At 39.6% G+C, this 21,441-nt stretch overlaps 2 protein-coding genes across 2 annotated transcripts; both read left to right on the top strand.

Annotated features, from left to right (window-relative positions):
• The first annotated feature begins 4,229 nt into the window (after window positions 1–4,229).
• IAQ61_010904 (uncharacterized protein) lies at window positions 4,230–5,907 on the top strand. Its single transcript, XM_066098976.1, has 2 exons — window positions 4,230–4,885; window positions 4,938–5,907. Exons 1-2 carry the CDS (start codon window positions 4,480–4,482, stop codon window positions 5,561–5,563), a joined length of 1,032 nt encoding a protein of 343 aa, XP_065951134.1. The 5' UTR covers window positions 4,230–4,479; the 3' UTR covers window positions 5,564–5,907.
• An 18-nt stretch (window positions 5,908–5,925) lies between these two features.
• IAQ61_010903 (uncharacterized protein) lies at window positions 5,926–8,836 on the top strand. Its single transcript, XM_066098975.1, has 2 exons — window positions 5,926–6,485; window positions 6,549–8,836. The coding sequence occupies exons 1-2, from the start codon at window positions 6,109–6,111 to the stop codon at window positions 8,350–8,352; spliced, it is 2,181 nt and encodes a 726-aa protein (XP_065951133.1). The 5' UTR covers window positions 5,926–6,108; the 3' UTR covers window positions 8,353–8,836.
• The last annotated feature ends 12,605 nt before the right edge of the window (window positions 8,837–21,441 follow it).

Here is a 21,441-nt window from a genome sequence, read left to right as displayed (position 1 = left end):
AGGGATATATATAGTAATAGATCTATTAGATATAGATCTAATTAGAAATCCCTTATATAATCTTTTAGTATATCTTAAACTAAATATTATAATTTATACTATAATTATAGTAGTAATAGGGAGCAAATCTCCTAAAAACCCTAAAGGAAATACACACTAGGACGCTCTATAAAAAGAGCTAAAATAATAAAAGGATCTTTATAACTACTAAATAGGATAGTAATTTAGAGACATAGTATATAAAGAAATTAATACTCTACTAAAAGCTAGTACCTAGGAGGAGATTAATAGGCTAAATAAGGGAGAGTATCTACTCCTACTTAAATAGGTGTTTATATACAAGCTTAATTAGGATAGTTACCTAATTAAGTGTAAAGCAAGGATAGTAGTAAGAGGAGATCTATAGCTTACTAACTTAATTTATTTAACCTACGCAGCTACCCTAGTAGCTTAAACCTTTAGGACTACAATAGCTATTAGAGCTAGGTTTAACCTTAAGATATATTAATATAATATTGTTAGAGCTTTCCTTAACACCTTAAGGGATTAACACCCTATAGTTATCTATAAGCTACCTAAAGGATATTAAATACCTAGGAAGTGCGTTAAGCTTAAATAAGCTCTATATAGACTAAAAGACTTACTATTATTATAGTATAATAAGCTCTTAACTATACTCTAAGAAAATAAGCTTATTACTTCTAAAGAGAAGCTATACCTATTCTTTAATAGAGATTGTAGTATCTTGTTAATATTCTATATAGATAATATCCTATTACTCTATTACTAAAACTATATAAGCTAAGCTTACAAAGTTATCTAAGCTCTAAAGCAAAGATATACTATAGAAGAAAAGGGACCTATAAGCTAGTTTCTAGAGGTAAGAGTAATCTAGGATAGAAAGAGATAGATAATAACGCTTGTTTATAATAAATATATTAATAAGATTATAAAGAAATTTAATCTAGTAAAGATAGGAAAATTCCCTACTACACTACTATAAAGTAAAGATATTAAAAAGAGTATAAGAGAAGCTACTAAAAAAGAGATTAAGGACTATTAGGAGCGCGTTAGATTAATCCTTTATACCTTAATTATAGTGCGCCCTAATATTACCTATATAGCCTCCTAGCTCTCCTAATACCTTACTAACCTATCTAAATAACACGTTAATATAGTTAATTAAGTAATTATCTATCTATACTAAACTTAATACTAATTAATCTAATATAGGAATAGGGATCCTAATAAGCTTATAATATATAGTAATGTGTTATTTACTAATAATATTAATACTTAGTAATTATTATATAGATACCTAATTACGCTCTTTAGACAACCTATTATTTAGAAGGTAGCTTAATAAGTAACTATTACTACTTTAACTACTAAGGTAGAGCTCCTTACGCTTAAGTAAGTAAGTAAAGAGGTAATAGCGTTAAAACGCTTTTTAACTAAAATACACCTTACTTTAGATACTACCTAGATAATTAATTATAATAATTAATAAACTATTAGGTTAGTAGTAGGTAATAATAAAAGGATTACTACTAAGCTACGCTATATAGATATTTAAAATATATAGCTTAGATAAGAGTATATAAAGGGATCTTTCTATATTACCTACCTACCTACTAGTAATATACTAGCTAATAGGCTTATTAAAAACCTAACTATATAATAATTTATAAGGTTTAGGGAGTACCTAAAGTTATATAATAGTAGAGTATATATTATATAGTATTAATTAAAGTAAGGTAGTATATAAGATCTATTAATATATAATATAAAAATAACTAACTATAGCCTACCTCTCTATTATTAACTAGGTAGCTTCCCTAAGGAGCTCTATTACGCGCGTAAAGCGTGCCTTAGAGTCTATAGGGAGCTACCTAGGTTACCCTAACCTAGGATCTATAGGGGGAACCTTAGAGGAGCTAGAGTCCTTATCTTCTAATAAGGAGCTCTAGGCGCCCTTAGCTATAGTATTAGCCTTGCGCGCAAGCTTAGTAGTAGTAGTAGTAGCTTTTACTAGCTCCTGCTACTTAGCCTTACTCTCCTTAAGGAGCACTAAGACCCTCTACTTCTTATCCTTAAGAAGGTCTTAGCTCTTACCTACCTACTTCCTTACTAGGAAGGATAGCGTAGAATATTAGGCAAGCTTAGGGCTATTAGTTTATTAGTATAGATCTTACTAAGTATTATAAAGGAAAAATTCTTATATAGATTATATATATTAGGATATAGCTATACCTAGAGGAGTACTACTAGTACTAAGTCCCCCTACTAGAAGAGTTATAGCACTTACTATTAGACTTATTAAAGAGCGTAGAGCGTAGATAATTTAGATAAGTTTTAGTATAATAAATACTAGGCTCTCTATAATAGGAGGATCTTAGGGTCTCCTTAGGAGCTAAAGAGGGAGCAGGAGTAGGGATATTAGGTAGGGTCTAGGGAGGAGCAGGAGCTAGAGTTAGAGCTAGAGTAGTAAGAGCTAGGGTAGGAGTGCCCTTCCTTAGCTTTTTAATCTTAACTATAGTAGTAGTAGCTATATACTTAGCTACTACACGCTCTATAATAGCCTTATACTTAGTAGTAGCACGCTCTTCTTTAGTAGTAGTAGCTTTAGTAATAGTAGCTTTAGTACGTAGGAGGTAATAAAGGTAGCGTAGGTAGAGTAAGCGTAAGTAGTAGTTTTTAACTTTAACTAAGATATAGGTTAGTAGGGATATAAGTATAGTTTAGATCTTTAGAGTTATATAATCTTATAATTTAAGCTATAGTAAAGATTATAGTTAGGTAGATAAAGTTATAGAGCTTAGTCTAGATAATATCTACGCGTAAGCGCAGGCTAAATAAGGAAGGCGCGCTAGTTAGTATCTAAAGGGTAAGCTAATTTAACCCTTTAGATATATAACGCTCTAATTAGCTATACTACCTACTAACTATAAGTATAACTATAATAATAAAAGATCTACCTATACCTAGGGGGTGTGTTATAGGAGGGATATTAACTAGATTATAGAGTATCTTAATCTAATTAATCCTAATTAATACCCCTATATAACCTACTATCTAATTAACTACTAGCTTACTACTAAGTGCCTAATAAAAAGCAGGAGCTCTAGTAAGGAAGGTTTACTAATTATTTACCTTCTAGTAAGGGTAGCTAAAGCTCTATATATATAAGTCTAATTATAGTAGATATAATCTAATAATCTATCTCCTAAATTATTCCTAACCTTAGTAATCTAGATTTCTATATATTGTTATAGCACTCCTATATACCCTTAAGTTATATAGGATACCTTTTAGATGCCCTACCTACCTATGTTATTACATATACTATTATATAGTAAGCTAACTAGAAAAGGTTTATAATATAAGTTAGAAGAGGGTAGTAGTAATTAGTTATTAAAAATAGTAGGCTTAGAGGTAGGTTATAGTAGTATCTAACTACGTATTTCCTTATTCTATTAATATAGTATAGCTATTATAGTAGAGTCTTAAGCTTATTATTCTATTAATCCTTAGACCTACTCTATTAGCCTTTTTACTATATTAGGTTGCACCTAACTATTCTAAATATCTAGTATGTCTATCTCTATTACTATTATAGTATATTTAGAAGAAGATACTAAAATATTATAGACTAGCGTTAAGAGAGAATATAATAAGTGTTAATAATAGTATTTAGTATCTTAAAGGAGAGGTAAGCTCTCTACGCCTTTTTATAGGTGTGTAGCGTGTTTACTTAGTAGTAGTGTTAGTCTCTATCTATCTTTTGTTAGACCTAGGCTTAGGCTTATGCCTAAGCCCTTTACAACCTCTGCCACCTACTACTCGCTATAGGCGGAATATTATTCTGCTAGGCTAATATATATAGTATATAATAGCTCTACTACTATCTATTAATACCCTAGAAAATCTTGCAATAATACCTACTATACGTGGCTTAATATCCTTATATTTGTGGTGGTTAATATATTGTTAGGGTGGAGGGTACGCGAACACGGCGGTTACGCGCGCAGCCTCGGTAGAGCCATGGAACTTGTGTCTTTGCGAATGGTCTGGGAGATGTGAAATTCAGGATGAGCCATGCTACGCAGACCAAGTTAAGCAATGCGCAGGACACGTTGGTGTTGAGGTGTGCTGATTGGCGCTCAAGTGCTCGGTAATCGCAACCATGGACCCTGTTGCGCCGTTATCGAGCAGACAATCTTCACATGCTTTCCCTCAATTCAATCTTCAGACCCATGCTCGGCCTGAAGAATGGCCTTTGAAACGAGAATAGCCGCTTTGCGGGAACGGCATCGCCAAAATCCTGCGACCATGTCTTCGATGCTTATCTCCTCACAAGCTGATCGATCCTTTTTGCGGTACCCGTTTGCGGTCAACTCTGGTTGAGCGGATTCAACGATACGGCCCCTGCAGCACGCGAAAAGCATTCACGCCGACAATACATTGCGAGTGTATTAAATGAGGATTTCCAACGTGGAAACAGAAACGGATTTTGCCTTGGAACCCCCAAAGCCTGCTCAACCCAGCATGCTCTATCAAATGCTGCCCACGGTAGTCACGAGCCGCCTTCCAACACTCCCTTCACTCCGAAAGTCGCTCAACGAGGTGCGCAACCGCGGTTTACACAGCAAATCTAGCTCCTTGTCGGTTGCATCCGAGCCAACGACACCCCCTCCAGGTTATTCTACACGGCCTGGCAGCAGCAGTGCAACACCTAATCACTTCTCACTTGGCTTCACAGAAACTGAGTTCGACTTCTCCGACGATGCGTCAGAGCAATCGAGCCTGTCAGGAAGCGCTCCAGTTCCCATGCTGGGTGCGCACGAGACGGCTACTGGGATCAACTGGAAATATGCTAGTCAAGGTGGGTTTGTACACGGACGTGATCTGGCTGCAAGCGTACTCACCGAATTCAGGCAGGAATCTAATCACTCAGGCGCAGCGCGAATCGAACATGCTTCTCCAAGATATCGACGAGATGTCGGCGTCCCTCACGCGACAGCTATACATACATGGCATTACCTATTTGTTGCGAGGATTGCCGCCGGAGCTGACACAAGAAGAGATAGTGAGTCTCCATGCTGCTCTTCCAACAGCTTTGGCGGACAAGGGTGCTATGGTGGAAGAGTATGCTTGGGCACCGGCGAGCCAGCGAGCCACGAAAGTGCAGACTATACCATCTCCACAAGACCAAACCATACTCCAACGCATCATTGCCGCCGTCATCTTTCACACCTTTGCTATTCTACAATTCCTTCTACCCTATATCGGACTCCTCATCTCGTCAGCTTACCAGTTTGAGAGGAAATATCAGATCACCAATCGCATGGTCAACACAGGCGTTATGACGGTAGATGAGATGAGTCGCGGGGGGTTGCGGCTCTCGCAGACGGTGTGCCAGATGAACGAGGGCAGGGTGGGCCAGGCGCTTCATGACATGGCTCTATGGTGGATTCGAGGGGTGACTGGGGGAATTCAGCAGGGTTTGGAGGAGGTGAGTGCGGCGAAGATGAGCAATGAAGGCGGCGCTAGAGCGCAGTGAGCATCAACGATGGGTATGGATGGCGTTTTGCATATAAGTTTGGGCATGGGCATGGACATAGGCATGATTTAACGAATGGGCATTTCAAATGGGTTCAAAGGTTCAAAGTCATGATATGATGTATTGCTGAACTCTATATTGTAACTAGAGGGAGATTTATTTGGCAATTCTTCGGACAGAGCAAGAGTGCGCATGTGTAGTAGAGGATGTATGTGTGTTCCGGGAATGGGGCAGCCCTACCTGGCTGAAGTGTTCCAGTGCTATCTTATCGGTCAAATGTGGCGAGTCTGCTTGTGGTTTAGCGTGTATTTTTTCGGAAGCACGTCCCTCGAAAAAAGTTCGTAGGTGGACTTCCAGGGAGAGGGCAACAGACATCAGACAACCACTCTGCCATCGTCCATCGCCTGCACATATTTACTGCGGCGACGTCTATTCACCTCGAGAAGTCGTCTTTTGGCCGACTGTATAGGCAATTGTCCATCTCTCATTTGTAATCTTCACCGCGGACTGTTGTCTCGCAACCACATCGCACCAACCCATCCATCATGTTTGCCGCACTGCGAAGAGGTCCCGCGACGCTATCGAGAAATATTTCGACGGCGGCTGTATCCTCGCGAGTCCTTCGCACCCCCCTCACACATTCCTCGACTGTGTTGAGGATACCGCTGCAGACCTCGCGCCTGGCCCAGGCCTCGTTTGCAGGTTTCCACCACAGCACAAAGTGGCAACAAATTGCAGCAGCAGAGGCACAGGCTGCGGAGAGTAATCCGCAGAATGGCCTCATTACTACCTTCAAGGAGCTGGGCACACGGGGGCTCGTCCACCCCAACCTCATCGACACCATTACGAAGAAGATGCGTCTGGAGAACATGACCGATGTGCAGACGCGGACGATCAACGAGGCATTGAGTGGCGTTGATGTGTAAGTAGCCCGTCCATCTCCTCTCGATAGCAGGTGTCTGTACAGAGCACTAACCAGCTGCAGCATCGCCCAAGCTAGGACAGGTACTGGTAAAACACTGGGCTTTCTCATCCCCGTCATCCAACGCATCATCCAAAACGAGCCCGGGCTGGGCGAAAGGGTTCGCGGTTACAAGCGTGCAAGGGCCGATGACATCCGTGGAATCGTCATATCCCCCACGCGTGAGCTGGCAGAGCAGATTGCTGTCGAGGCCAAGAAGGTGACGGCGAACACGGGCATCATCGTCCAAACTGCGGTGGGCGGAACACAGAAGCGGCAAATGCTCCAACAGACATTGCGCGAGGGTTGCCATCTGCTCATCGGCACACCTGGTCGTATTTTGGATATCTTGTCCGACGACTACTCGGGCATCAAGGCCCCAAATCTGGATGCACTGGTCATGGACGAGGCTGATCGCCTCATGGACGAGGGCTTTACCAAGGAGATTGATGAGATCAAGACATTCCTGCCCGATCCTGCAGAGCGCGAACGCCAAAATCTCATGTTTTCCGCCACCATTCCCCGCGACGTGGTCCACCTTGTCCGTAACACCATGCGTCCCGGCTTCCACTTCGCCAAGTGTGTCTCTGACGAGGAAACACCAACACATGAGCGCGTGCCCCAAAAGTACGTCAACGTCAATGGCTTCGAGAATATCATACCCTTTTTGTATGAATTCATGGCCAAGTCACACGACGCCGGTCGGTCTGGTAATGCCCGTCCCTTCAAGGCCATCATCTACTTCAACAGCACCGCCGAGGTCACCCTCGCAGCTTCCGTCTTTTACAAGATCACTGCGGGCTCCAAGAGCGGCCGACGCGAGATGCGCGATGCGGCTCAGAACGTTGGAGGACCCTCCCTCGCTGGCCTGCGCACCTTCGAAATTCACGCCAAACTGACGCAAGCACAGCGAACACGCGCCGCTGATAACTTCCGTTTTGCAGATTCGGGTGTGCTCTTCTCTTCCGACGTTACGGCCCGTGGCATGGATTTCCCAAATGTGACACATGTCATCCAAGTCGGTCTTCCCCGTGACCGCGACACATACATCCATCGTCTTGGCCGCACGGCCCGTGCCGGCAAGGAAGGTGAGGGCTGGCTCATTCTCTCTCGCTATGAGAGGAGCGAGGTCCGCCGTCGTCTCAACAATCTGCCCCTCGCAGACGCTACATCTGAATACGAGTGCCCCGCCATTGATCTGTCTCAGCAGACCGATGTCCCAGAGAACATTGGCAAGATCCTAGCCGAATGCCTCCAAGCACACAGCAAGGTCTACCCTGACCAGCTCGACGGTGCTTTCCGTGGTCTCTTTGGCGCATACCAGTGGTATGGCGACAAGCGGGAGCTCCTCGAGGGGGCGAACCGTCTGGCAGAGCTTGGTTGGGGCATGCCTACTCCTCCCCCTCCACCTTCTGCTCTCTTCAACACCCGTGGACGCCGGGGAGGGTCTAGCTCAGGCTTCCGTGACCGTTCATCCTTTGGTGGTGACAGACGGGGTGGCGGTGGTGGAGACTTCGGAGGTGATAGGCGGGGAGGCGGCGATGGAGGCTTTGGTAGTGACAGGCGAGGTGGCGGTGACAGACGAGGTGGTGGCGGCTTTGGAGGTCGAGGTGGCGGCGGTGGTGGCTTTGGTGGTGACCGAAGGGGTGGCGGTGACTTTGGCGGCGACAGACGTGGTGGTGGCTTCTCCCGAGGTGGTGGCGGCGACAGACGTGGTGGTGGTGGATTCGGCGGCGACCGACGTGGTGGTGGTGGCTTCGGCGGCGACCGACGTGGTGGTGGTGGCTTCGGCGGCGACAGGAGACAAGCGCCCTCCATGGCACTTTAAACGCCTCCATCAAATACACCGCCTGATGATGCATGAGAAAAAAGCGTTGTCACGTTTGTATACTACGTTGGCGCTGGGAGTCATGCCTTCCCCCCCGGCCTTGTACCATATGTAATACCCGACCCCTACCCCACCTCATCCGCAACAACACCATGTACGAGAGCGAACGGACGAATATGTGCTAGAACATCATCTTGTACACGGACGATCTCGACGACTGAAGAGGTATGATGATGATCAAGCATGATTGAAGGAAGAAACGGGGAAAGGGGGAAAAGAGAAAAGAGAAAGGGAGCATTGGGCGGCGTTTCCTCTTCTTCTTTCTTTCTTTACCTAACTTTTTGTTTCAAAAAAAAAAGGTAAACATTCAGACGATGTAGGAAAGTGAAAACGTTGTTTTCTCTCCCACTCCTTTTTTGTTGCGATTTTGTTCGGTCTTTTACTTCTGGGGGTTGGGGGAGGATATGATGGAGGATGGGGAGAGGGGGTGGGGGGCGGTGTTTTTTTGTTTCTTTTGGGGTTTGCGGGTTTTTTTAATGGCTCAGGTGTGCAGGGCGGGGGGTTATGACATTGACATCAATACTATCAATCTCCATTCAGTCTGATTTTTCTGGGTTTGGTTTGGGTGTGTTTTTGGGTGGGGAGGGGAAAGGGGGGATTGGTGGGTTGGTGGAGAAAGTGTATAGTATAGTTAGGATAGGGGATGTGTTTTCTGTTTGCATGTTTACAGTCGGAGATTGGGTCTCAAGATGTGACTTGATGCTTGCTAGTTGGGGGAAGTGGTTAATGGCAAGACGTGAGATGTGTGATTTACAATGCTGAGCCGCGACATAGAAGACATGACGGTCCCATTTACATTCAACCCCCAAAGCTCCGTTATACACGCAGATTAAGTTTGAGTCTGATGTGCATCGTGCTGTCCATTGTTGATTCTACCCTTCACGGCACTTCTCTACATCATCGTGGACACGGGCTTCCCCACCCGCTCGTCTCTTTGCTTATGCGGGGAAGCAGGATAGTGGGAGAGAGGGAAAGAGGGGGAAAAGTATCTGGGCTTGATGCGTCTATCAGCATGGGTGAAGATGGGTAAGTGGCATTGGGTGCACAGTTTTGTGCGATGGGTGTTGCATGTTTTACTGCTGGAGGGCTGGCGTAGGGTCATTGGGTAGAATATGGGAAGAGATCGTTATAGTGTAGTTAAAGATGAAGTTGCAGAATGTTAAACCTACTGTAGGTACCGGTACATCAATCCCAGTAACTAAGCAAAGCAAAAATGTCATGTGAGGACAAGAAACTCGCCAGTTTCTTCCAATGTGTCTCGTATTCCCAGCCTCGACCTGGCTGAACATAAACACTCGGCTACACAAGTACTACTTGATCTACGATGAGTGAAATTTGCATCCAAACGCAGAAAAACTTACAACTCTATTGTGTCTGCTGCTGTAAATTAAGTACATCAAATGGCACACTACGATATCTGCAGGATCCAGCTGCTGAAGCATGGAACCGCGTCATCGTATGTACCGGTACTAGTATGTATTGTAGTATTATACTAACCAAGAAACACAAATCCTAGACGCTATGCACCTTTTTCCAGACCTCCAGCGTGGGGCATACCGGTACCGTAAATAGCACGACCAGCAACACAGCGGCTCTTCTCCTGGTAAAGTTGTACCGGTAACCACAGTCTGACGCTTCACCAACAGCTTATTGACACGTACCGTCTACAACGCACCGCACCGCACCGCACCGCACCGCACCGCACTGCACTGCATCCGACTCCCCCATTGCCGCGCCGCGAACATGTTTGATTCCGGTGAAGAGGCGACGCGGCGTCGGGCAGTGAAGCCGCAGCCGCATGCACGGCGCCGATACGCCACGCCACGACATGCATACGGTACCGTAAGGCACCGCCGTCGCACTTGCCGCCCTACCGGCAGGACGAGTCGCTAGGATGTATGATATCGGTGCCGAGAGTGGGGAGGGGGGGGATGATTTCCAAGTACTTGTTTCGTACTTGAATTGTGGGTACGGTAGCATCCATGATTTTCCCTGCAGCTTCGATATCACGCACGGGGAATCCGTATATACCGTACCGGTACCCTATGGTATGACAGGCGGGTATATGCCGGTACCCCCGTGTCCAAGAAAGCACCGAAATGACAGCCTCAAACTAGCACGCTGCGGCATGCAATCCCGATCGACCCATGGTTAATGAGGATCCGACAACGCAGCAGCAAAGACGCGATTGTCCCAATGTACACATGAGTATGCACGGGAAATCCGCGGTTGCATGGCGCAGGTGCCGCATTGTCATTCCTATTTACAGTCATCCGCACTGGCACCGTAGACTGGGAATCGCACTGACTTGGCCCAGCTGCGGAAGGTCTTGTATGTACATAGCGTAGGTCTGCTATTGTGCAACACTTGGTTGTGTGGCAAAGTTGGATGGGTTCCCCAGGATCCGATTCGACAGGTTGTGAAGAGCGGTCTGGATGCCTTTGGCGCCTGGTGTTTCTTCGGCTGTTGGGGAGGGGGTGCTTATATTGAACGGTGGTGTGTGGTGTGTTTGGGTAGTGGTATGGACTGGTAGGTATTATGTCATAGCCTATGGATTGGATATGCAATATAAAACATAGTCAACACACATGTAGACGTGACAGTGCAACCCACACACCATTCCCCTTACAAGCCTGAGCTCGGGTGTGACAGCGATGTAGCCAACACCCGCGTATCCCTCGTTTGCGTAGGTAGTCAACCATTATACACACTCGTGCTACTTATCAACCTCGTGCGCTGTTGTGCAATCCAGGTAGCGACTGTCGTGCATAGCGGAACCCGGGAAATGGGGCCTGGTGGTCCTTGCACATAATTAGGGCTGAGGGTGTATATTGTACCGGTACAGTACTGTGTACTGTGCGGTGGGATGATAGTGGTGGGTGGGATGTGCGTTGTCTGTGTGTATCGTACCTGTAGGTATCTACATGCCGGTACAGTACAGATATACAATATCTTAGTCATTGTTGTTATTTCTATATCACCTATAGTGCTTACCTTATACCGAGGTGGTGAGTGTAACGACGCAGGTAGGTAGGGCATCCAAAAGGTATCCTATACGACTTAAGGGCATATAGGAGTGCGCGTCTATATAGAAAAGGATAAGATTCCTACACCTATAGGTCTTGTACAAAAGGACAAGAAGAATATGCCTATCCTAATTATAGGCGAGCTGCTCTCTATATACATTAGTGAGTCAGGCCTTTATTAGGCCTAACTTGGTATAGAATAATAGGCAAGCAATTCTGCCTTATTGTTACACTTTAAAATATACTTAATAAGTATTATAGTCTAGTTATAAACCCCCCTAAAGGCTATAAGGTAGAGGAGATATTAGCTACTTTTTAGTTAGATATTAAGTAATTTAAGACTACTATTTAAGACGCTACCTAAACCCTAGCTAAATATATTATAGTTACTAATTCTTAAACTAAGGGTATAGTGTAATAATAAGGCAGAATTGCTCGCCTATATTAGGATAGGCATGTTCTTCTTGTCCTTTTATACAAGACCTATAGGTGTAGGAATCTTATCCTTTTCTATATAGACGCGCACTCCTATATGCCTTTAAGTTATATAGGATACCTTTTAGATGCCCTACCTACCTACGTTGTTATATATAGAGGCTACTAAGATCCTTTTAGCTACTTACTACTCTACCTTATCTAAATTACGTAGGTTTTATAATAGTATCTTTAAGATAGTATTAGTAATTAAGGGTATAATATAAGCTATTAATAAACTTAAGAAGGAAATAGTAGCAAGTTAGGAGGTAACCTAGTTAGCTATACCTTTACTATCTAAGACTATTAAGAAGGTAACTATATCTACTCTAACTCTTGCTCCTACTCTAAAAATAGTAGAGCTAGATACTAAAAAGGTAGCTAAAGAACGAGGTCTAGGCAAGATTACTATTAAATAATATTCTATAGAAATTTAGATTACTAAGGTTAGGAATAATTTAGGAGATAGATTATTAGATTATATCTACTACGATTAGACTTATATATATAGAGCTTTAGCTACCCTTACTAGAAGGTAAATAATTAGTAAACCTTCCTTACTAGAGCTCCTACTTTTATTAGGCACTTAGCAGTAAGCTAGTAGTTAATTAGATAGTAGGTTATACAGGGGTATTAACTAGGATTAATTAGGATTAATTAGGATTAAGATGCTCTATAATCTAGTTTTTATCCCTTCTATAACATACCCCCTAGGTATAGGTAGATCTTTTATTATAGTTACGCGCGTAGTTAGTAGGTAGTATAGCTAATTAGAGCGTTATATATCTAAAGGGTTAAATTAGTGCACTCTTTAGATACTAGTTTAGAGCTAGTATATTTTCCTTATTTAGCCTATCTACTTACACGCTAATATTATCTAGACTAAGCTCTAAGCTCTATCTATCTAATTATAACTTTTACTATAGCTTATATTATAAGATTATATAACCCTAAAGATCTAAACTATACCTATATCCTTACTAACCTATATCTTAGTTAAAGTTAAAATCTACTACTTACGCTTACTCTACCTGCGCTGCCCTTAATACCTCCTACGCTACTAAAGCTACTACTACTAAGGTTAAGCATACTACTACTAATACTACTAAAGAGGCTAAGTATATAGCTACGCGTAAGGCTATTATAGATTATATAGTAGCTAAGTGTATAGCTACTACTACTACTAAGGAGGCCCTAATTAATACTACTTATAAGGAGTATATATAGTTATATTTAGCTAAGATTAAGAGGCTAAGGAAGGGGTATATCCCTGCTTTAGCTCCTACTCCTCTAGCTCTATCTCTATCTCTAGCGCTTACTCCTTCTCTAGCTCCTGCCCCTCCCTAGGCCCCTCCTAAAGCCCCTACTCCTACTCCTACTCCTTCTCTAGCTCCTAAGGAGACCCTAAGATCCTCCTACTATAGAGAGCCTAGTATTTGTCGTGCTAAAACCTGTCTAAATTATCTACGCTCTGCGCTCTTTAATAAGTCTAATAGCAAGTGCTATAACTTTTCTAGTAGGGGGACTTAGTGCTAGTAGTACTCCTCTAGGTATAGCTATATCCTAATTGTTACAGGAGGGATATTAACCAGATCACGGAGCATCTTGATCCAATTAATCCTAATTAATACCCCTGTATAACCCACTATCTAATTAACTGCTAGCTTACTGCTAAGTGCCTAATAAAAAGCAGGAGCTCTAGTAAGGAAGGTTTACTAATTATTTACCTTCTAGTAAGGGTAGCTAAAGCTCTATATATATAAGTCTAATTGTAGTAGATATAATCTAATAATTGTTGCAGGAGGGATATTAACTAGATCATGGAGCATCTTGATCCCGATCAATCCCGATCAATCCTGGTTAATACCCCTGTATGACCCACTATCTAATCAACTGCTAGCTCACTGCCAAGTGCCTAACAAAAAGCAGGAGCTCTAGTAAGGAAGGTTTACTAATTATTTACCTTCTAGTAAGGGTAGCTAAAGCTCTATATATATAAGTCTAATTGTAGTAGATATAATCTAATAATCTATCTCCTAAATTATTCCTAACCTTAGTAATCTAAATTTCTATAGTTATAAGCCTAGTTCGCGCTTTACCTTATTAAAGATTGTCCTATCTATTTAAGCGTATTGTTTAACTTAGACACTAAGCTAGCAAGCTTTACTCTTTCTTTATACTATTTCTTAAGCAAAAGCTTACTTATTACTCTTCTACTATAAGCGACTAAATCCTAAAGGGGGATATCCTACTTACTAGATTAACTAACTAGCCTACCTGGTATATTTAATTTAGATACTATGCCCTAACTAAAGGGATCTAGGTAGAGGTAGACCCTAAGGCTCTAGATACTAAAAACCACTTTAAGAATAAACCTATTAAGCCTAGCATGCTAATAGATATTACGCTATCTAATATAACAAGCAAGTAGTATAAAGTCTAAATAGTATAGTACTAAGCCTACTTATTAGATTAGGTATTAAAGTTATTAGTAATCTAGAACCTCTTTATATAGGTTAATAATATAGTAGATTAAGGGATCCTTACCCCTACCTATATAGAGCTTGTTAATTAAGGAAGAGTAACCCTCTAAGCACTTATCTAAGTGCTCTGCAACAACCTAGCGCTAACTAATTTAAGCGCTGTAACACTAGCAAGATTATAGTACAAAGCTTATCTTACTAAGGCAAAGATAAGTAGCTAAGACGCTAATTACTAGTAGAAGGAGTGGACAATCCTATATGCGCAAGCTAAGGTATATAACGTTCCTAATATTAAAGGATAGCTCGTAGTACAGGATTATCTTAAAGCTCTATCTACTAGGATCTTACTAGATTAGGGTTAAACTATATTTTAAAGGATTATTAAAAAGTTAGTAATAGGAGAGCTAACTTATAACCTCCTGCAGGTTGCTAAGATCTATTTATTACTACTCTAAGAAAACAACATAAGATTAAGCTCTAAGGGTCCTGGAGTATTTGCAATAATAGGAGCTCCACCTTCTAATTAACCTAAGAAGGAGTCTTTATGCCTATATAGTAGATCCTACCTATAGAAACCTCCTAAATATAAAAACGTTATTAAAGCTTAGACTAATATAGGTAACAAGCTTACTACCACTTAATAATTAGAGATTAAGAAAATAATTAATAGGAATTAAAAATTTAAAGAGATAAGAAAAGCTCTAATTAAGTCCTATCGTATTAATTAAGATTATAGTGGTAAGGCAAAAGAAAACGCGATCACCTACCTAGGCAGTATCTAAGCGGCACTAATCAACCCTATGTTAATAGCAGAGAAAACAAACAGGATCTATTTAACTATAGACTTTGAAGCTTACGCTCTATTAAAGAGCACTATCTTTAATAATAGGGGTGCAGTGCACCTAGTTAATAATATAAGCTACCTAGAAGAAAGCTTGTTTAGATTAGTTAAATATAAGACAGTTAAAGCAGGAACTTAAGCTTTTCTAATCTTAGGCAGAGGGACTAGAGTAATCCCTAATGCTCTTAATAGACCAAGAGGTCTAAAAACAGAAGATTTAGTGCTTACTAACGTAGTGTTAGTAGAAGGTTTTTATGTAAATATTATATTAGAAGCTTAATTGCTTAAAGCAGGAGTTTAGTTCCTTAGGCTAGACGCTACCTTATAGTTTAGATTATTAGAGAAGAGCGTTGTATTAGCTAAGTTACTATATAAGTTTAACTTAACTTTCCTAGAATACAAGCCCTCTACCCCTTATTAAATAATCTAAAGCATAGTGCCTAAATAACCCTAACAATCCTAGACAACTTACCTAAGACACAACAGTAAGGAGCTTTAGTACTAATAATTAGGCTATTTAGGACCTAAGGTGCTTAAAGCTCTAGTTAAGTTAGTAATAAATATTAGGATTAAAGGAACTCCTAGGAGCAAATATGAGCACTACGCTATTACACATACCTAATAGGTTATATTAAGATAACTAAGGGAAAGATTACTATATCTATACTACTAGGTATTATAGGATCTATTTAACATGCTAACAGGTATAGCTTATAAGTAATAGATCTTAGTATTAAAGTGCGACTACTTAGGAAAGCTTTATACCTATCTACTGTAAGCCAAAAACCTTAATAAGATTATGCGGGTATTTAAAATTTTAAGAGCTTAATACTTAACTAATATAAGCTTAGTATAGTTAAGATTATATAAGACAATAATGTTATAACGCTCCCTTAGCGTAGCAAATCTTGCTTTTAGATCTAGGTAGCTAATAATAGTATTAAGATTAAGAGCTTACCTGTATATACCTATAAACCTAATAGAGGAGTAGAAAGAGTAGGGCAGGAGATTATAAAATTAATTAAAATAAGCATTAGAGCTAACCTACTAATAAAGCTCTAGCCTAAAATTATTAAAGCAGCAACTTAGCTCTATAATATAAGCCTGTCCTATGCTTATAATATAATATTACCTAATAAAGTGCTAGATTGTTAGTTTACTAGATACTTTAGGTAGTAGCAACTAGAGCAGATAAGGGAGGCAACTACTAATCTCTGCCCTAATTAGAGCGGAATATACGCCTATAGCTGTTAAGCTTACCCCCTTAATAGAGATTAAGCAGCTAGGCGTTATAAGAGGGTTTTTAAGGTAAACCCTTAGGGTTATATTAGATATCTAGTAGGATATAGAGTATCTAATATATATAGGATATAGATCCCCTTACTTAATTAGATTATTATAACGCAGAATGTTACCTTTAATAAGGATCTTTTCTATAAAGAGAAAGATCTAGAGTAGCTTTAATAGTTAGAGGCTTAAAAGATAGTTAATATTATTAGTAAAGATAAGATCTATAATATAGGAGAAGCATATAAAGAGCTTAATATCTTTAAATAGCTTTATATTGCGGTAGGGTAATATAAGGAGTCTAGTAAGCAAGGAGGACTAAACCTAGCGTAGGAGCTAGGGGGTAGGGTAGAGCTAGAGGAGGTAGATAATTAGGCTAGCTAGCCTAGTGATTCACAACCCCCTAAGCAGACACCTCTAGCATAGGTACTAAGCATAGCTAGCTTAGCACAAAGGATCTATACAAAGTCCCCTAAGCTAATAGGGCTCTAAACTCCTAAACTAATACTAGAACTAAACTTTAGTATAGGAAACAAAGGATCTATATAGGTTATAGATTAGGGTCTTACTACCTAAGATAGTAGTAATCTAACTTACTTTAATACTATAATAGGTAGCTCCTAGGAAAGACCTAGAGGGGAGAGTGCTATTAGTAGGTTACTCTATAAGAGCATAGAGATAGGTAAGGGCACCCTATCTAGCTCTTATAAGGGTAGTAAGCAGAGCTCCTACCTACCTGCTTTAGGACTAGATTCTGTATCTCCTGCAGATCCCTTACAAGCGGCACCTAGAGCTCCTAGAAGAAGTAGAAAACTATAAGTTAAAGGACTGCTACTAACGCGTGTTAGTAAGCAAGCTTAGGGATAGGACCCTAATAAACCACTAGGAGGCTCTATAAGTGCAGGGATATACATAGTAATAGATCTATTAGATATAGATCTAATTAGAAATCCCTTGCATAATCTTTTAGTATATCCTAAACTAAATACTATAATCTACGCTATAATTGTAGTAGTAATAGGGAGTAAATCCCCTAAAAACCCTAAAAGAAATACGCACTAGGACGCTTTATAAAAAGAGCTAAAATAATAGAAGGATCTCTATAACTACTAAATAGGATAGCAATTTAGAGACGTAGCATATAAAGAAATTAATACTCTACTAAAAGCTAGTACCTAGGAGGAGATTAATAGGCTAAATATAGGAGAGTATCTACTCCTACTTAAATAGGTGTTTATATATAAGCTTAATTAGGATAGTTACCTAATTAAGTGTAAAACAAGGATAGTAGTAAGAGGAGATCTATAGCTTACTAACTTAATTTATTTAACCTACGCAGCTACCCTAGTAGCTTAAACCTTTAGGACTACAATAGCTATTAGAGCTAAGTTTAACCTTAAGATATATTAATATAACGTTATTAGAGCTTTCCTTAACGCCTTAAGGGATTAACACCCTATAGTTATCTGCAAGCTACCTAAAGGATATTAAATACCTAGGAAGTGCGTTAAGCTTAAACAAGCTCTATATAGATTAAAAGACTTACTATTATTATAGTATAATAAGCTCTTAACTATACTCTAAGAAAATAAGCTTATTACTTCTAAAGAGGAGCTATGCCTATTCTTTAATAGAGATTGCAGTATCTTGTTAATATTCTATATGGACGATATCCTATCGCTCTATTACTAAAACTATGCAAGCTAAGCTTACAAAGTTATCCAAGCTCTAAAGCAAAGATATACTATAGAAGAGAAGGGACCTGTGAGCTAGTTTCTAGGGGTAAGAGTAATCTAGGATAGAAAGAGATAGATAATAACGCTTGTTTATAATAAATACATTAACAAGATTATAAAGAAATTTAATCTAGTAGAGATAGGAAAATTCCCTGCTATACTACTATTAAGTAAGGATATTAAAAAGAGCACTAGAGAAGCCACTAAAAAGGAGATTAAGGACTATTAGGAGCGCGTTAGATTAATCCTTTACACCTTAATTATAGTGCGCCCTAATATTGCCTATACAGCCTCCTAGCTCTCCTAATACCTTACTAACCTATCTAAATAACACTTTAATATAGTTAATTAAGTGATTTTCTATCTATACTAAACTTAATACTAATTAATCTAATATAGGAATAGGGATCCTAATAAGCTTATAATATGTAGTAATGCGTTATTTGCTAATAATATTAATACTTAGCAATTATTATATAGATACCTAATCACGCTCTTTAGAGGACCTATTATTTAGAAGGCAGCTTAACAATTAACTATTACTACTTTAACTACTAAGGTAGAGCTCCTTACGCTTAAGTAAGTAAGCAAAGAAGCAATAGTGTTAAAACGTTTTTTAACTAAAATACACCTTACTTTAGATACTACCTAGATAATTAATTGTAATAATTAACAAACTATTAGGTTAGTAGTAGGTAATAACAAAAGGATTACTACTAAGCTACGTTATATAGATATTTAAAACATATAGCTTAGGTAAGAGTATATAAAGGGATCTTTCTATATTACCTACCTACCTACTAGTAATATACTAGCTAATAGGCTTACTAAAAACCTAACTATATAATAATTTATAAGGTTTAGGGAGCACTTAAAGTTATATAATAGTAGAGTATAGATTATATAATATTAATTAAAGTAAGGTAGTATATAAGATCTATTAATATATAATATAAAAATAACTAACTATAGCCTACCTCTTTATTATTAACTAGGTAGCTTCTCTAAGGAGCTCTATTACGCGCGCAAAGCGTGCCTTAGAGTCTATAGAGAGCTACCTAGGTTACCCTATCCTAGGATCTATAGGGGGAACCTTAGAGGAGCTAGAGTCCTTATCTTCTAATAAGGAGCTCTAGGCGCCCTTAGCTGCAGAAGCAGCCTTACGCGTAAGCTTAGCGGCAGCAGCAGCAGCTTTTACTAGCTCCTGCTACTTAGCCTTACTCTCCTTAAGGAGCACTAAGACCCTCTGCTTCTTATCCTTAAGAAGGTCTTAGCTCTTACCTACCTGCTTCCTTACTAGGAAGAATAGCGTAGAATATTAGGCAAGCTTAGGGCTATTAGTTTATTAGTATAAGATCTTACTAAAAGTATTATAAAGGAAAAAATCTTGTATAGATTATATATATTAGGATATAGCTATACCTAGAGAAGTACTACTAGTACTAAGTCCCCTTACTAGAAGAGTTATAGCACTTGCTATTAGACTTATTAAAGAGCGTAGAGCGTAGATAATTTAGATAAGTTTTAGCACGATAAATACTAGGCTCTCTATAGTAGGAGGATCTTAGGGTCTCCTTAGGAGCTAGAGAGGGAGTAGAAGTAGGGATAGGGGACAGGGTCTAGGGAGGAGCGGGAGCTAGAGTTAGAGCTAGAGTAGTAGGAGCTAGAGCGGGAGCGCCCTTCCTTAGCTTTATAATCTTAGCTATAGTAGTAGTAGCTACGCGCTTAGCTACTACACACTCTACAACAGCCTTACGCTTAGTAGTAGCGCGCTCTTCTTTAGTAGCAGTAGCTTTAGAGACTGTAGCTTTAGCTACGTAAGAGGTAATAAGGGTAGCATAGGCAGAGTAAGCGTAAGTAGCAGGTTTTAACTTTAACTAAGATATAAGTTAGTAGGGATATAGGTATAGTTTAGATCTTTAGGGTTATATAATCTTATAACTTAAGCTATAGTAAAGATTATAGTTAGGTAGATAGAGTTATAGAGCTCTATCTAGATAATATCTACACGCGCAAGCGCAGGCTAAATAAGGAAGGCGCGCTAGTTAGTATCTAAAGGGTAAGCTAATTTAACCCTTTAGATATACAACGCTCTAATTAGCTACACCACCTACTAACTATAAGCGCAACCACAACAATAACAAAAGATCCACCTATACCTAGGGGGTGTGTTACAGGAGGGATATTAACTAGATCACAGAGCATCTTAATCCTAATTAATCCTAATTAATCCTAGTTAATACCCCTGTATAACCCACTATCTAATCAACTGCTAGCTTACTACCAAGTGCCTAATAAAAAGCAGGAGCTCTAGTAAGGAAGGTTTACTAATTATTCACCTTCTAGTAAGGGTAGCTAAAGCTCTATATATATAAGTCCGATTGTAGTAGATACAATCTAATAATCCATCTCCTAAATTATTCCTAACCTTAGTGATCCAAATTTCCACAATAATCTATCTCCTAAATTATTCCTAACCTTAGTAATCTAGATTTCTATAGTTATAAGCCTAGTTTACGCTTTACCTTATTAAAGATTGTCCTATCTATTTAAGCGTATTATTTAACTTAGACACTAAGCTAGCAAGCTTTACTTTTTCCTTTATACTATTTCTTAAGCAGAAGCTTATATATTACTCTTCTACTATAAGCAACTAAATTCTAAAGGGGGATACCCTACTTACTAGATTAACTAACTAGCCTACCTAGTACATTTAATTTAGATACTATGCCCTAACTAAAGGGATCTAGGTAGAGGTAGACCCTAATACTTAGGATGCTAAAAACTACTTTAAGAATAAACCTATTAAGCCTAATATACTAACAGGTATCACGCTATCTAATATAACAAGCAAGTAGTATAAACTCTAAATAGCTTAGTACTAAGCCTGCTTATTAGATTAGGTATTAAAGTTATTAGTAATCTAGAACCTTTTTATATAGGTTAATAATATAGTAGATTAAGGGATCCTTACCCTAGCCTATATAGAGCTTGTTAATTAAGGAAGAGTACCCCTCTAAGCACTTATCTAAGTGCTCTGTAATAACCTAGCGCTAACTAATTTAAGCGCTGCAATACTAGCAAGATTATAGTATAAAGCTTATCTTGCTAAGGTAAAGATAAGTAGCTAAGATACTAATTACTAGTAGAAGGAGTAGATAATCCTATATACGTAAGCTAAG

Source organism: Plenodomus lingam (genome assembly GCF_022343315.1).
Source record: "Plenodomus lingam strain CAN1 chromosome Unknown contig_9, whole genome shotgun sequence".
Taxonomy (NCBI): domain Eukaryota; kingdom Fungi; phylum Ascomycota; class Dothideomycetes; order Pleosporales; family Leptosphaeriaceae; genus Plenodomus; species Plenodomus lingam.
Note: the sequence above shows the minus strand (reverse complement) of the source record. Positions and strands in the feature narration are given on the sequence as shown.

Bases quoted from the DNA above. Each gene is read 5' to 3' on its own strand.
- IAQ61_010904 (XM_066098976.1), top strand. From the start codon at position 4,480: ATGAGGATTTCCAACGTGGAAACAGAAACGGATTTTGCCTTGGAACCC. The intron at 4,886-4,937 runs GTGGGTTTGTAC...CACCGAATTCAG, and splicing joins CTGGAAATATGCTAGTCAAG to GCAGGAATCTAATCACTCAG.
- IAQ61_010903 (XM_066098975.1), top strand. From the start codon at position 6,109: ATGTTTGCCGCACTGCGAAGAGGTCCCGCGACGCTATCGAGAAATATT. The intron at 6,486-6,548 runs GTAAGTAGCCCG...AACCAGCTGCAG, and splicing joins GCATTGAGTGGCGTTGATGT to CATCGCCCAAGCTAGGACAG.